The sequence below is a fragment of the Heloderma suspectum genome, chromosome 3, assembly GCF_057233095.1.
Source record: "Heloderma suspectum isolate Gila_16-S chromosome 3, 16-S_ref, whole genome shotgun sequence".
In the NCBI taxonomy this organism is placed as follows: Eukaryota; Metazoa; Chordata; class Lepidosauria; order Squamata; family Helodermatidae; genus Heloderma; species Heloderma suspectum.
In genome coordinates, this window is record NC_139460.1 from 9096513 (window position 1) to 9113101 (window position 16589).

The following is a 16589-nucleotide window of genomic DNA, read 5'->3' on the forward strand; positions in this document are numbered from 1 at the left end:
AGATTGCTTGCCATTATTCAGCCCCTTAACATGTCTCCCACCTTCCATTCTGAACAGCAAACGACTGATCCAAATTACCCAGAACTCCTCCTGATTGCCATCAATAAGCATGGTGTCAGCCTTATCGATCGAAAGACCAAGGTAAGGTTTGGCTATTGGGCTTTGGCTATTGGGCGGTATAGAAATGAAAAATAAATAAGAAAGGAAGGAAGGAAGGAAGGAAGGAAGGAAGGAAGGAAGGAAGGAAGGAAGGAAGGTAGGTGGGCCTTCTGAGCAGCTTCTCTAAAGCATCCTGGTAGATGAGCATTCTGTAGATCTTAGCAGGGTGCTTCCCCTAACCTAGATCAATGGGCAAGTGGAGGTGGGAGAGTGTATCAATGTCTTCTTCCACCAAAGAGCTCAAGGCACCATAGTGATAATAATGTTTAAATGCTTCCCACTTCCGTCAAATGGCAAGAAGGGACATACTTTGGATGAGAGAGCACTGGAGACCATGGTGTCTTGGGAATATTTGTTTCCTTTACAAATAGGCAACCGCCGCCTGTTAGAAGCAAGCGGGCTCATAAAAGCTGGCAGATTTGCAGGGAGCAACTGTTTCAGCCGCCCACCCCCCAAGCTGCACCAAAGCGGGGGGAGGGATAGTGAGAGAATGCAAAAATTGTAGCTGAAGAGGAACTCCTGATTTGGGATTATCTGGGATGGGGTGCAAATTAATTGAAGGATTTATTTTATCTGAGGAGATCTGGGTAAGAAATTAATTGGCAGGCTTTGGCTTCAGTGAAATCAAAATAAATCCTACTAATTATTTCTAAATTTGCATATATAGATATAAATTAACATATGTAGATGTGTCCTATGAACCTGGGCCCCTGAATCTTTTAAGTGTAGACACCTGGCAGTGCCCCTGGTGTCTCTTTCTGTTTCCAGTTCAATCTACAACTGCTGCCCTCTCCCCCACCCCCACCGAGCGCTGGGCTGAGGCCCCAATCCCTGCAGGTAGATTGCCCATTCAGCAGAACATTCGCAGTCATTCAAGGAACGTCAAGGCGACTTCGTTAAAATCCCTGGTGCTCATCACATCAGCTGTTTAGAGCAACCGATATGGCCCAGCTCACCAGAATAATAGAAGTATATAGCTCATAATACCAGCGTGTCTGCATTCGTGTGGTACACGTGGCTTTAGGAATACAGGAAGCTGCCTTTACCAGCTCAGACTGTTTGCACACCTAACCCAGTATTGTCCCGCCTCCCCTGTGCTTTAGCCACCCCATATACACACATGCCAAACTCCTCTGTCCCCACCTTTCCTACTGTAGCTGTGTGTTTTTTTAGTGGAAGTTAGTGCCACCAGTGCCAGTGGGGTGGTGAATCCGCTCCGGGTTTCTGAACCAGCCAGAACTCTAAAGGAGCTCCTTCAGAGTTCTGACTGAAACCTGGTGCGGATTCACCACCCCACTGGCATCAGAGCCACCAGCCTCCACTGTTGTTGCTTTTCCTTTGGAGGGCTAAAATTAACTCCTTGTCACCTTAGCCCACCTAACTCTATGGTCTCTCTCTGAAGAATAACATTATTGGGAGGGAAGCCACAGAGTGTGGAGGGCTAGGCCATCTTTCGCCCCTTGAGCTGACTGTCTTCTCTGGTTTCTCTCAAGGAGAGGAGAGGAGGCTGCTGTAGCCTGCCAAACTCTGTAGTTTCCCTCTCAGTACTATTATTCTTCAGAGAGAAACCGCAGACTTTGGTGGGCTTGAGCAAGCACTTCTCCTCTCCTACCTGGGAGAGGAAGCTTTCCTCTGTAAAAAAAGAAGCCTTCATTAGAGGTTAACATCTCTACCCTCAGTTCTCATGGGAGTGGTAAACCTGTGGCTAAGCTGTTCCACTTCTGATTGCAGGCAGGGTCTCACTGTAAAAATAATAATAAAAATATCCCTGCACTTAGAAACATAACATGTCAGGGGAAAGCTAGGCCAGAATCGTTCTCCTTGACATGCTAGTTGTTTTAAGTACAGGGAACATTTTTATGTGAAGAAGCATCCAGTCGCAAAGTCTGTGGCTGCAATTGTGAAGTGCAGCCACAGTCCAGACACAGATTCACCACCTCAGTAAGAACTAGGTTTCTGACTTCCTGTTTTAAAAACAGAACCATATAGGTAGTATGGTGGACAAATTTTATTTCCACAGATGCCGGATGGGGAGGGGCTGTAGCTCAGTGGTGGGGCCCTGCTTGGCAGGCAGAAGGTCCCAGGTTCAATCCCCGATGTCTCCAGGTAGGGCTAAGAAAAATCCTGCCTAAAACCCTGGAGAGCCGCTGCTGCCAGTCAGTGTCAACAATACTGGGTTAGATGGACCCAGGGTCTGACTCAGGATAAGGCAGGTTCCTGTGTTCCTTTTTCAGCCCTATTTCTGGCAGAGGGTCTTTCCCCTGCTGCCTGATTTTTTAAAAAAAACTGCAGATGTTGCAGATTGATCCTGATATCTTATGCATGCACAGCCGGTGCTCCGTGACTGAATGTCTCTTTTTATCTGCACACAGCCCTGTGATGTGTTTGGGGGCCTCTTCAGGTGGCATGATGGGATGGGGTGGCAGGTCCAAAGACTGGTGAGTGCTGTCCTTCCAAAGACATGTCTAACTACCTTCTCCATGTCCCTAGGATATTCTCATCACTCATCCCTTCACAAAGATCTCCAACTGGAGCAGTGGCAACACCTACTTCCACATCACCATCGGCAACTTGGTACGGGGAAGCAAGCTGCTGTGCGAGACTTCGCTGGTAAGGAAACCCAAATGCTCCCAGACACGCAGATTTCTAAAGATGAAACAGTGTGGGGAGGAAAGGAACCTTCAGAATTACAGCAATCACAGGGCGTAAGCACAGCTGGCATGCCCCTATGAAGGGCAGAAATTGGATCCTGGAGAGAATCTGACCACTGGTGCACACGCATGACAAATTCTGCTTTCAACTTCTCAAAAATCAAGCTTCTAGACCTCATGGCTGTAAAGATATGACTGAAATGTATGGAGGCTTGCATCATGACAACATTACACACATACATGCACAGCAAGAGAAATATTTATATGCACTAGCAAAGGCCTATAAAGTTTGGTGGGTGGGAAGTGGGACACGCAGTTGCCATGGGTAGAGCAAAGGCCTGAGCCCATCCCCTGTTCCCCCCAGCCAAGCACAGTCTCCAGGCACTGAGAAGGAAATGAGGGATGTATCCCCTCCCCAGCCAATTTTGGAGCAGTAAGTTTTCCTTCTCTGTGCAACATACCTCCTAATTTTGAAAGGGGAAATAGCAAAAATACATAGTCCCCTTCCCTGATACCCTGCCACTGCCTTCATAAGAAGGAAGGATAGGCAATGCTCTCCTCTATGGAGTCACTCTTCATGGAAGCTAGGCTACCCCCTGTATGAGTGGAAAGCCTGAACCCTGGTGTATTCCTCCATAACATTAAGTTCTGATGTTTTTGCAGCAATCCTGGTGTATTTTTAGGATTTGATGTTAGAATCCCTGATCTATAGTAACTCAAAGATGGACTTATATTTAATATAGGAAGGTCACTCCTATGTGTGGCTCTTGGTATACAGAAGGTAATTGTGACTGGATACAATTCCCTGTCTGCAATTTTGTAACTGGCTCCCCACCCCAAACCGCCATTTTGTGACTGGCTCCAGTTGGTAAACCCAATGTCTCTGGTTTAAAAAAAAATGTAGATCACACAAGCTAATGTCTTCCCACTCCTGGTCTAGGATACATCAGAGCATTCACAAGAGTGTTCATCAATAGAATTGTCCCACCCTGTGATGCCCCTTCATGGATCACTGCCTTGTTGTAGCGAAGGGGCTTGCGTAACTCAGTGAAGCCATAAGCTACGCCGTGCAGGGCCACCCAAGACGGACAGGTCATGGCAGAGAGTTCTGACAAAATGTGGTCCACTGGAGAAGGAAATGGCAACCCACTCCAGTATTCTTGCCAAGAAAACCCCATGGAACGTAACACAAGGCTAAAAGAGATGACACTGGAAGATGAGCCCCTCAGGTCGGAAGGTGTCCAATATACTACTGGGGAAGAGCAGAAGGTATTTCCAAGTAGCGCCAGAAAGAGTGAAGCGGCTGGGCCAAAGCCACACTCAGCTGTGGATGTGTCTGGTGGTGAAAAGAAAATCCGATGCTGTAAAGAACAATTTTGTTTAGGAACCTGGAATGTCAGATCAATGAATCAAGGTAAGCTAGAGGTGGTCAAACATGAGATGGCAAGATTGAACATCGACATCTTGGGAATCAGTGAACTAAAATGGACAGGCATGGGCAAATTTAATTCAGGTGACCGTCATATCTACTACTGTGGGCAAGAATCCCTTAGAAGAAATGGAGTAGCACTCATAGTCAACAAGAGGGTGGGAAAAGCAGTACTGGGGTACAATCTAAAAAATTATAGAATGATCTCAGTACGAATCCAAGGCAAACCAATCAACATCACAGTAATTCAAGTCTATGCCCCAACCACTGATGCTGAAGAAGCTGAGGTTGATCGGTTCTATGAAGACCTACAACACCTTCTAGAACTAACACCGAAAAAAGATGTCCTCTTCATCATAGGGGATTGGAATGCTAAAGTAGGAAGTCAAGAAATCACCGGGATAACAGGCAGGCATGGCCTTGGTGTACAAAATGAAGCAGGACAAAAGCTAATAGAGTTTTGCCAGGAGAACACGCTGATCATAGCAAACACTCTTTTCCAACAGCACAAGAGGCAACTCTACACATGGACATCACCAGATGGTCAATATCGAAATCAGATTGATTATGTCCTTTGCAGTCAAAGATGGAGAAGCTCTGTACAGTCAGTAAAAACAAGACCTGGAGCTGATTGTGGCTCAGATCATGAGCTTCTTGTTGCAAAATTTCAGCTTAAATTGAAGAACGTAGGGAAAACCACTAAACCATTCAGGTATGACCTAAATCATATCCCTTATGAATATACAGTGGAGGTGAGGAATAGATTTCAGGGATTAGACCTGATAGACAGAGTGCCTGAGGAACTATGGACGGAGGTCCGTAACATTGTTCAGGATGCAGCAACGAAATCCATCCCAAAGAAAAAGAAATGCAAGAAAGCCAAGTGGCTGTCTGATGAGGCTTTACAAGTAGCTGAAGAAAGAAGGGAAGCGAAAAGCAAGGGAGAAAGGGGAAGATATATCCAACTGAATGCAGAGTTCCAGAGAATAGCAAGGAGAGACAAGAAGGCCTTCTTAAATGAACAATGCAAAGAAATCGAGGAAAACAACAGAATGGGAAAGACTAGAGATCTCTTCAAGAAAATTGGAGATCTCAAGGGAACGTTTTGTGCAAAGACGGGCATGATAAAGGACAAAGGCAGGGACCTAACAGAAGCAGATGAGATTAAGAAGAGATGGAAAGAATACACAGAAGAACTATACAGGAAAGATCTTAATGTCCCTGATAGTCATGATAGTGCGGCCACTGAACTTGAGCCGGACATCCTCGAGAGTGAAGTCAAGTGGGCCTTAGGAAGCATTACTAACAACAAAGCTAGCAGAGATGACAGTCTTCCAGCTGAGCTATTTAAAATCCTAAAAGATGATGCTGTTAAAGTGCTGCATTCAATATGCCAACAAATTTGGAACACTCAACAATGGCCGCAAGACTGGAAAAGGTCAGTTGACATTCCAATTCCAAAGAAGGGCAATGCCAAAGAGTGTTCAAACTACCGCACAATTGCGCTCCTTTCACATGCCAGCAAGGTGATGCTCAAAATCCTACAAGCTAGGCTTCAGCAGTATGCGAACCGAGAACTACTGGAAGTACAAGCTGGGTTTCGAAGAGGCAGAGGAACTACAGATCAAATCGCCAACATTCGCTGGATCATGGAGAAAGCAAGAGAATTCCAGAAAAACGTCTATTTCTGCTTCATTGACTACGCTAAAGCCTTTGATTGTGTGGATCACAACAAATTGTGGCAAATTCTTAAAGTGATGGGAGTACCAGACCACCTGACCTGTCTCCTGAGAAACCTGTACGAGGGTCAAGAAGCAACAGTAAGAACCAGACATGGAACAACCGATTGGTTCAAAATTGGGAAAGGAGTACGACAAGGCTGCATATTGTCGCCCTGCTTATTTAACTTATATGCAGAGTACATCATGAGAAACTCCGGGTTGGATGAATCACAGGTCGGAATTAAGATTGCCGGGAGAATTATCAACAACCTCCGATATGCAGGCGATACCACCCTAATGGCAGAAAGTGAAGAGGATCTAAAGAGCCTCTTGTTGAGGGTGAAAGAGGAGAGTGCAAAAGCTGGTTTGAAACTCAACATTAAAAAAACTAAGATCGTGGCATCTGGCCCCATCACTTCCTGGCATATAGAAGGGGAAGAAATGGAAGCAGTGACAGATTTTACTTACTTGGGCTCCAAGATCACCGCAGACGGTGACTGTAGCCATGAAATTAAAAGACGCTTGCTCCTTGGGAGGAAAGCTATGGCAAACCTAGACAGCACAGTAAGAAGCAGAGACATCACCTTGCCGACAAAGGTCCGTCTAATCAAAGCTATGGTTTTCCCAGTAGTAATGTATGGCTGTGAGAGCTGGACTATAAGGAAGGCTGAGCGCCGAAGAATTGATGCTTTCGAACTGTGGTGCTGGAGAAGACCCTTATGAGTCCCCTGGACTGCAAGGAGGACAAATCAGTCAATCCTAAAGGAAATCAACCCTGAGTGCTCATTGGAAGGACAGATACTGAAGCTGAAGCTGAAATATTTTGGCCACCCAATGCGAAGAGAAAACTCTCTGGAAAAGACCCTAATGCTGGGAAAGACTGAAGGCAAAAGGAGAAGGGGACGGCAGAGGATGAGATGGCTAGATAGCATCACGGATGCAATGAATATGAACTTGAGCACGCTCCGGGAGAGAGTGCAGGACAGGAAGGCCTGGCGTGCTATGGTCCATGGGGTCACGAAGAGTCGGACACGACTGAACGACTGAACAACAACAACAACCCTGTGATGGCTTCACCATCTCAGTTGTAATAAAATTATGCACGATTAGGAAAGAGTGGATAAAGAGGACATCTCTCTCTCTCTCTCTCTCTCTCTGTCATATAATACTAGAACTTGGTATCATCCAATGACAGACAAAAGAAAGTACTTCACACAGTGGAATTTACAACCACAAGGTGTGGTCACCAACTTAAATGGCTTTCAAAGATTACTAGACAAATTAATTGAGAAGAATTTTATGACTCCAGAATCCATATTAATGTAATGCCTTTATTGGGCCAAGCAAAAGGTCATAGAAAATGTAAACGCTTTCGAGATCTCCAAATCTCTTCATTGGACTAGATGTTACAAAAAGCAGGGAGTGGGGTGGGGTGGGGAAATAGGAGTGGGGGGAAAGGTTGACTTGATCATGAAGTCTGCATGGTCACTGTCTTAAGATGAAATGGAAGAGGGTTTACAGACATTTAAAATGGGCTCTAGCAGATGATGTGATGGTTTCCTGTTTCACCTGAAACTGCCCCTACTGTTCGAAAGAAGCCAATAATGGCTGATCCTCAGTTTTTGAAAATACAAAATCCAGTTGTTAAATGGATCAGAGACAGCATGCCTCGAAATACCAGTTCCTGGGGAGCAAAAGAAGGAGAGGGGCATTGCCTTCACATCCTCCTTATGAGAGTCTCAGAGTCATCTGATTGGCCACTGCGTTGGAAACAGGATGCTGGTTTAGATGAACCTTTGGTCTGATCCATCATGATTCTTCTGATGTTCACCTCATTGCACTCACAGAGAGCCTTCAACTAAAAAAAAATGCTAATGAAGCCCAACACCCCCCAAACTTGCTGTCTGCATTAAGCATCAGTGGGTTGTTGAGCCTACTGCAAATGTTTGTTTGATTTTGTTGTTGTTTTTAAATTGAGGATGGCATCAATTTTATTTAGCCAGCCACCTGTGCCACACTCCAAGGCCCTTCCCTGTCTTATCACAAAGTCGACATGAGGATATAAATACCTCAGTGGTTGTTGTGAGGCACTTGGATGCTGTGGCATAGATGCCATGTTGGGTTGGAGGAAGGAGGGATTCTGTTGAAGGAGAAGGGATGTGTTACCTTCTTGCTCCTCTTTTCCATCAGGGCTACAAGATGGATGACCTCTTGACCTCTTACATTAGCCAGATGCTGACTGCAATGAGTAAACAGAGGAGCGCGAAAGGCAGCAAGTGAACTGAGAGAAACCACTGGCCAGTGGCTCTGGAACTACCTTGTCAGCTGAGGGCTGTGGGTTATCCCTGCAGTTGGGGGAAGACCTTCTCCACCCATGTGTGGAAGATGAGCCGGACTCCTTCAGAAAGCCTGTCAGACTCTGACTCTGAGGACTGTGGCCTGACATCCCCTTCAAGCGAGGATGACTATCTTTGAGAACGGGCTTTCATAGCCCCCTCCCTCTTTTTCCCTTCTCTTGTTCTGGATTTAAACCTCAACGCTTCTTCTTTCACACCACGGTACAGCATAACTCCTCTGTTGTTGCTTTAACGTGGAACCAAAATGGCGGAAGTTGCCAAGGCCTGTGGGGAAAAGGCTGCTTGAAGCTTCTTTTAAGGTCTTTAAAAGCGGGAATCAGCAAATAGGTTTACGGACACCCCCACCCCACCCCCGTGCTAGAAACTGGAAGAAAAATCATTAAAATATGCTGGGTTTAGGGACCGAACGTTTTTGAGAGAAGGAAAATTAAAGACTTGGGGGGGGGGTCATTTTTAAAATAATAGATATAAAAGGTTGCGGGAAAGACATGCATTTTGCAAAATGAAGAAAGGAAAAGGCATAGTGATGACTCAGCAAGATGTAACATACATGGGCAACAAAGAGCTTAAATGTGCAATGATAGCTGGACTTATTTTAAGGAGGTTTGGTTTTACAGTGGTTTGTTTCGTATTCCTTTTATTTAGCATGTGGTGGGGGATGGCTTTTCTCAGTTGGTAGAGATGTAGAGACCACTTTGGAGAAGGTTTCTGAAAAATCTGCATCGTCCTTCATGAGGAAATCCAGTAGAAAGACCAAATCAGGAAACTCATTTTCTCATAGGTGTGTTCTAACATTGTGTCTAGAATTTCCTTGTCTACTTGGGTTGGGGCAAAAAGTGAGCATTGAAAACAGGAAGCTATAAATTCTGGTGGTTCCTTCCAGGTACAACCTGTAGAGATCTACATGGTGTGTCATGCTAGACTAAATAATAGAAGTAAATAGAATGCAATGCAATGCAGTGGAATGCAATTCACTCCCTTTCTCAAAGGCTGGTTTTCCATTCTAGCATTGAAATGAATTATGCCAGAGGGTGGTGGGAGATCTCTACTAAATTCGTCTCATTTGAATTGGCAAAAGAATTGTAAATATAAATTCTTCCAGTTTGAGTTACCAGTTATGGATGCTGTGAGTTTTAAGAGGGTCAGGGGAGAAGGTGTAAAAAGTATTGTAAGTTGATAGCATTTGCACCTTAAAACTTCATCAACAAGGAAAAAAAAGATTTAAGGTTGCACTTCTTAAAAGCTTCCCTTCCAGACTGATTTTGAAAAGGAAATTCAAAAAGGAAAAATTCCATTCAAAGAGACAAGTTTGAATACAGGAATTTAGTCACATTTTGAACATGGAGTGCAAAATTGTCATTCACTACCCAAAGCAACTTTCTGTACCTCTTAACCATGGCCTGCTGGACAACATCTCACATTTTTAGGGGATTGAGAAGTGCATTCCAGAGAAGTCCTACTACAGTTGAAGGACATGATCCATTTGGAGTTTCTTATGGGCAATCCCCATTGCAATGAATAAAACTGCACAAGACTGGATTTAGTAGTTTAAGGAGACTGTTCTTAGGATGAAGGGATTCCAAATCCAGTTTTTTTTTCATTAGAGCTCTGTAATACTGTAACATGCACGTGCGCGCACACACACACACACACACACACACACACACACATGCATGCACACACAAGCAAGCCAGTCTTTCATACTAAGGTGTTTGTCTTCTACAATAACCTCTAGCCAGTTGCAGGACTCCTTCTTGCCATGTTGAATGACAATGAAGGAGGCGATCCAGTATGGCTTTCAGCATTATTATCACACCACTTGTACACTTCAGCTCATGCCATACAGCATGCAAGGTTGGTGCACATCCCATCATGTGTTACCACATAAATGGACCTTTATGTGTCTTTCCTGTTTTAGAAGTCATTTTTGGTGAGAAGGGGGTCCAGCACACGCATGGCGTTTTGTGTGTCTGATCTGTTTGTCTGCCGTGTTCATACGTGAGATGTGATATGGAATGGCTGTTGTTGTGGAACACTCCAATTAAAGCAGAACATTTTGGGGGGTGGAAAGAGATAGCGAAAGTAATTGCTTTATGGATGTGTGAGAGAAATAGGATATTATTTTATGGCTAAGCTTCTTTGCCAAATGTGCAAGGGCTGGCTGAGACGCCAGCCTACACAGAATGGAGTTGGGTTTGGACATAAGCTGAGAACCTTTCAGCTGCCTCTCATGTAATCAAGGTCAAAATGTAAGGACTGTTTTGCTGGACCACACTAGAGAATGTAAGAAGAGCCTTGCTGGATCAGACCAAAGGCTGTGGCCAACCAGATGCCATGGGGAAGCCCCCAAGCAAGACATCTGAAGATGTTCATCTTCTAATAGTACTTTCCTACCCCATCCCAAAGAGAGAGCCATAACTCAGCAGTGCATCACTGCCCCTTGTTCTGAGATGGTGCCAGATTTACAGGCTGGAGCATCTCCCTAAAGTGGGGATGGACAGTGTTGCCCTCCAGATGTTTTGGCCAACAATGCCCATCATCCCTCTCTATTGGCTATGCTGATGGAAGTTGTAGGCAAAAACATCTGGAGGTCCACAAGTTGCCCAGCTCTGCCCCCAAAGGAATCCTAGATACTAAAGTGACTATTGCCTTCATGTCCTGCTTGCAGGCTTCCCATGGGCAGTGTGGGAAACAGATTGCTGGACTAGATAGGACTTCAGTCTGCTGCAGCTGGGCTCTTCTTACATTCCACCCATCCAGCTTGGGGCCAGTGGCTGTCTGTCCTTTTCAGGATGGAACTTTATGTAAGCAATGAGAGTCTTTCCTGGGTCTGATTTGTGGCTTAGGGTGCAATCCTAAGCATGTTTAGACAGAAAAAAAGGCCTACAGCTTTTTGGCTGGGGCATGCTGGGAGTTGTAGGCCTTTTTTTCTCTCTAAACATGCATAGGATTGCACCTTTAACCTCTTGGTTTGATGTTTGGCCTGAGTAGGATCCCAGATCCCACTTGATGGCTGCCTTCAGCTCAGGTCTGACACTGGTTAACAATGCAGTTAACCTATCGCCTCAGATCTGCCTGTGCTGCCTCGTAGGAAAGCTCTCAGACATCATCTTTCATGGATGGTTTTTATTCTTTCCATACATTTTTTTAAAAAACAAATCTTTAAAGCTCCTATTTAAATACAACTTTTTTAAAAAAATGGCTGAGTTTGCAGGAGATATTCCATACATGGAAAAGGATTGTCTTCAGGCTTCTTTCCCCCGAGCCACTGCAGACTCCCCCTTCAACGCATTGTCCATTGGTAAACCCCACAGGCTACGGGAGCCTTAGACTCACATGGGGCTGCTGGCAGAACTAAAAATCCTTTCCCAGAATCTCTCATTGGCAAGAGTCCTATGAATGGAGTCTCTATATTTCTGAAAGTGACATTGCTTTTTTTCAAGTGGATTCCAAAGACCAGGACAATGTCCCTGGTACACACAGATGGGAAATACCCAGATAAAAGCCACCTGCGTTCTCCTCTGCTAAAAACGAAAAAAGGCTCCCTGCCTCTTAATCAGGGAAGAAAGGAGAAAGAAGGGGAATCTTTGATCTTCTGCTTAAAGTAGCCATGAAAATCTAAGCAGTGTCAAACCTCTCTGATCAAGTCCAGTCATTGCACCATACGTTTTTAATCTGTGGCTTCCTGGATGGCAATCTCATGGGTGGGAAAGAATCTTCTGTCTAAACGACGAAATGGCTGTCTATGCTGAACAGCTGGTGAACCAGCCTCTTAAGCCACGGTTGGCATCCTATTAAGTTCTGAAAAGATATAAGGATGAAAGTTGTCATATTGATCCAGCCTGAGGTACAGAGCACCTCCACAAATACAGATGCACAAATATATTTCGTCACACAGAAAATCTTGAATTATATATGTATCTACTCACAACCACTATCTCCAGCGACAAGCTTACGGCCTGATTCAGAGGTAATGGGAAACCATGGTTGATTTAATATGTGAACACACCAAGTTCAGACTCAGATTGCCTGTTCCCCTCTCCTCCTCTTTTGTGCACCAGAAGAGGATATCAGAAACTTTTCAGTTTAAGCTAACCACAGTTCCCTGTGATGTCGGAGCTCCCAAGAACTACAGTCTGTTTAAACTAAGGATGGGGAGAAATTTCACACAATACTGCAATTTCAAACCAATGCACAAACTGAAATTCAGTTATCCTTCAAAATTTGCACTTCTCCAAATTTTGCAATGGAATTCTCCATTTAAAAATGCATATAAAATGCATATATTAGGGAAAGGTGCATGCAAAAATGCATATATTAGGGAAGATAAATAAAAATTAAAAATCCATTATGATAGGAACATTGCTTGCAAAATTACGCACAAAAATGCATACAAATTTTAATGCAAATGTTTTTTAAAAATAAATCTCAATGTTCTGGATGAACTGAACTTAAGACTGGAAAAAACAGAAACCAAAATTGATGGATTTGACCATCCCTAGTTTAAACTAGGGTTTGAGAACAAGCCAGGATTTGAAACCATGGTTTGATCCTGGCTTGTTCTTGCTAATCATAATTTCAACAAGCCCCAGTTCCCCAAGTTCTACCATCACAAGGCACCATGTTTTGTTTAAAATCAGAAGTGAAAGCTTCTAAACTCATGGGTCTGAAAGAGGAGATGGCAGAGGGAATACATGAGACTGAGTCTCACCGCAGTTTGTTTATGTAGCTAGGGGAGTACAGCAGGGCTATGTTGACAAGATAATCAGAACAAAGTAAAAACATATGCATTGGTACAGGACCTGGCCTTTGTGATATGTAAGAACAGTCCACACAGTGTGTACAGTCATATTTGGTCCATGCACATTCCTCAATACCTGAAGGGTGTTGGCCCAGATCTATCTAGTGTAGAACTCTATCACCAATAGCAACCCTAGCCAGCCAGAGGCATCTAGAAAGCTTCCTGTCAGGACAAGAAGGTAATAAGCATTCCCTTGTTTGTATCAGGAGCTGCCGGACCTGTGTGAAGTTGCCCCATGGGGTGAACCGGGTGGCAGCTTCTCAGTGAAATACCTTCGGGCCCTGGTCCGTCTCCACCCACCCAGGCTGGAACCTCTTGTGCAGGAAGGAGTATGAGAGGCCTTCCTGTTCCAGCAGAGCCTTGCTTGTGCAACAAGCTCTCCCTAAATCCTGGTTATTCTTCCTGACTTCTGGCTTGTCCCACGGCTTTTGGCCCACCTCAGACGGCTGCCAATGGTCTAACCCTAACGTTTCTTCCCAACATCAAGCACTTGTGACAGAACAAGATTTGACTCCAGTTTGCCACCAAAAGGGTAACCCCCATGTCACGTTTCCCTCTCCTCTTCTAGGAATAGCATGTACTCATGGCGATGTGTGGTACATACAGTGTGATGCCATGGCCATTTACCACTGGCTTACTGCATTAGAGAGCCACTGTGGTGTAGTGGCTAGAGTGTTGGACTGGGAGTTGGGAGATCCGGGTTCTAGTCCCCACTTAGCCATGGAAGCTCAATGGGTGACTTTGGGCCAGTCACAGACTCTCAGCCCAACCCACCTCACAGGGTTGTTGTTGCAAGGATAAAATAGAGGAGAAGGAGGATTATGTATGCCGCCTTGTGTTCCTTAAGGAGGAAATAAGGCGGGATAGAAATGTAATTAATTAATTAATTAATTAATAGGGCTCAAAGCGGGTGGACAGTAACTAAATCACCAGCTGCCATAGTGCAGGCACTCTAAATTGCATAGGATTCATGATGCAACAGGGTGCTCTTGGGGCCAAATGAGAGAAGAGGCCATGCCCAGGGCTGCCACTGAAAACACGTCTAGTTCTCAATGGCAGAGCACATCCTTTGCATGGAGAAGGTCCCAGGTTCGCTCCCTGCCTTTTCCAGTTAAAAGGGTCTAGTAATGGGTGATGGGGGAAACCTCTGCTTAAGAGCTGCTGCCAGTCAGGGCCGGACGGACAAAGAGTCTGACCCAGCCACCCCCTATGTAGCTTAGCCCCAGAGAAGATAAGGTGCACCTGTTTCAATTTTGTTGTATAAGCCGCTCTCGAGCTTCGTGCTGCCTGGCTCCTTGGAGCAGTAGCTGCCAGCATCCTTCCACCTGGGAAGAAAGGCATCATTTCATTCTTCAGGATGGATCACGCTTGCTGCCAACGCATTTGGCCCCCTGAAATTGGTGGAGAAACGGTCCGCCACCCCCCCGCCACCACCCCCCCGGGATGGGACTTACCTTCGGCGAATGTCCCTGGCGGTGGCGGCTCCCAGCGGCGGCGGCCGGTCTTCTGACCGGCTGCCGCCGCCACCATTTCCAAGTAAAAAAAACAAAACAACAACAAACGTGATAGGCTACGTAAAGATTTACGTAGCCTATCACGGCTAGATTTTCAAAGAACACCGTGACAGGCTACGTAAATCTTTACGTAGCCTATCACGGCTGACTTTGAAGGAAAAAAAAAAGTGCGTACGCAAATGGCGGCACCCATGGGCGCCGCCATTTGCGTTCCTTATTTTGGCACGGGTAGTCTACGTAAATATTTACGTAGACTACAGCGAAAATAAGGGCAACGCAAATAGCATTGCCCTTATTTTCGCCGTAGTCTACGTAAATATTTACGGAGACTACCCGTGCCAAAATAAGGAACGCAAATGGCGGCGCCCATGGGCGCCGCCATTTGCATACACGCTTTTTTTTTTCCCTTCAAAGTCAGCCGTGATAGGCTACGTAAAGATTTACATAGCCTATCAGGGCTGACTGCAGGCCAGGGACGCAAACGGCGGCGGCTATGGCCGCCGCCATTTGCGTCCCGGCAGGAGAAGAACTTTCGCAGCCGGAGAGGCGGGGCGCTCCCCCCCGGCCAGAATTTTGGCGGGGAGGGATGGGGTGCCTCCGCTCCGGCCAGAATTTCGGCGGGGAGGGACGGGGCACCTCCCCCCCGCCCAGAATTTTGGGGGGAGGGACGGGGCACCTCCCCCCCGCCCAGAATTTTGGGGGGAGGGACGGAGTGCCTCCCCCCCACTGCAAAGCAAGCTTCAGGATCAAGTAAGTGACTTTCGTCCATCCCTACCCTTAGCACATCTTCCCTCTCACTGTGGTAGGGAAGCAGGGAGGCTTCTCAGCAAGGGCAGAAGGGGCACTGGCCTGCCACATCCCATCCTCTCTTCTATCTCCCCACCTGTAGAAGACACTTGCATTTCACCCTGGTAGCTTCAGGAGTCTGTTCCAACTTCGGCACACACCATCCATGTCTCTCTTCCAACCGTCTTGTCCTGTGGCTTTCCTACTCCCCTATGTCTGCTCATCCCCCAGAGTGGAAGAGGGGAGGACTATGGTTTCTAATGCAGCACTGCCTCCAGCAGGGCGTACAGGGGGAACACTCCGCCTGATTTTCCCAGCAGTGCTGTGACTGGCAATTCCCGAGCCACTCAGAAGCAAGCTGTTTGTGTCTTAGTGTGTAGGTCTTAATGGCGCCCCCTAATCAACTGCATGCTTGCTCCTGCTGACTCAGTCACTCACTTCTGGGCATCAGAGAATACATGGCCTGATGGAGGGTGCACTGGAAGAGAGAGGGTAGCAGCTGGTAGGTTGCTTTCTGACTTATTTCTCTCTCTGAGTGAGACTGAGGGCTATTTCCCTCTTTATTTTCATTTCTCCTCTTCTTTCTCCTCCTCCTCCTCCTTCTTTCTCCTTCGTTTACTCTGTCTTCCTCTTTCTGACTTCCTCCCTTTCCCTTTCATTTCTGGTCTTTCTCCTTCCCTTCCCTTCCTTCCCTTCTCTTCCCTTCCCTCCTTCCTTTTTTTTTTTAGCCTGCTCCATGTAAGGAAGTATATGCCTTTAGGAGGACAAGACAGAGTGTGAGAGAGGGAAGTGTGTGTGTGTGTGTGAGAGAGAGAGAGACAGAGACAGAGAGATGAGTGTGTGTGCGTGTGTGTGTGTGTGCGTGTGTGTGTGTGTGAGAGAGAGAGGGCGGGGTATGAGAAAGAGCGCGCAATTCACTTCAGTCCAGAACTGCAAAAGAGGCCAAAGCCCCTGCATCTTAAATAGTTGTGTAGAAGAGGGAATTTCAGCAGGTTTACTTTGTTATGCCCTGTCCTCTTTTGCATCTGGCTACCCTATGGAGACACCTTCACATGTTCTTAGACTTGACTAGGTGGCATAGTTCATTAAAGTTCAAAATGACTGCATGTGTTTCAGTTTTCCTAGAGCTTCACATAATGTATTTGAAAAATGGAGAATTGTAAGCTGACAG

General features: G+C 45.9%; 2 protein-coding genes across 4 annotated transcripts in view; one reads left to right on the top strand and one right to left on the bottom strand.

Annotated features, from left to right (window-relative positions):
* Positions 1-10222, top strand: part of MYO7A (myosin VIIA) — a 144141-nt gene extending 133919 nt beyond the window's left edge. For both annotated transcript variants that reach the window (XM_084841598.1, XM_084841596.1), the window contains 3 exons: positions 58-141; positions 2650-2769; positions 8151-10222. In XM_084841598.1, the coding sequence (XP_084697724.1) occupies positions 58-141; positions 2650-2769; positions 8151-8240 (294 nt within the window). In that variant the 3' untranslated portion in view covers positions 8241-10222. The remainder of the gene's footprint in view (positions 1-57; positions 142-2649; positions 2770-8150) is intronic.
* Positions 10223-11431: 1209 nt separating this feature from the next.
* Positions 11432-16589, bottom strand: part of GDPD4 (glycerophosphodiester phosphodiesterase domain containing 4) — a 41641-nt gene continuing 36483 nt past the window's right edge. For both annotated transcript variants that reach the window (XM_084842466.1, XM_084842465.1), the window contains 2 exons: positions 14361-14443; positions 11432-12118 (listed from right to left, as the gene is read on the bottom strand). In XM_084842466.1, coding sequence (XP_084698592.1) covers positions 12090-12118; positions 14361-14443 — 112 coding nt within the window. In that variant the 3' untranslated portion in view covers positions 11432-12089. The remainder of the gene's footprint in view (positions 12119-14360; positions 14444-16589) is intronic.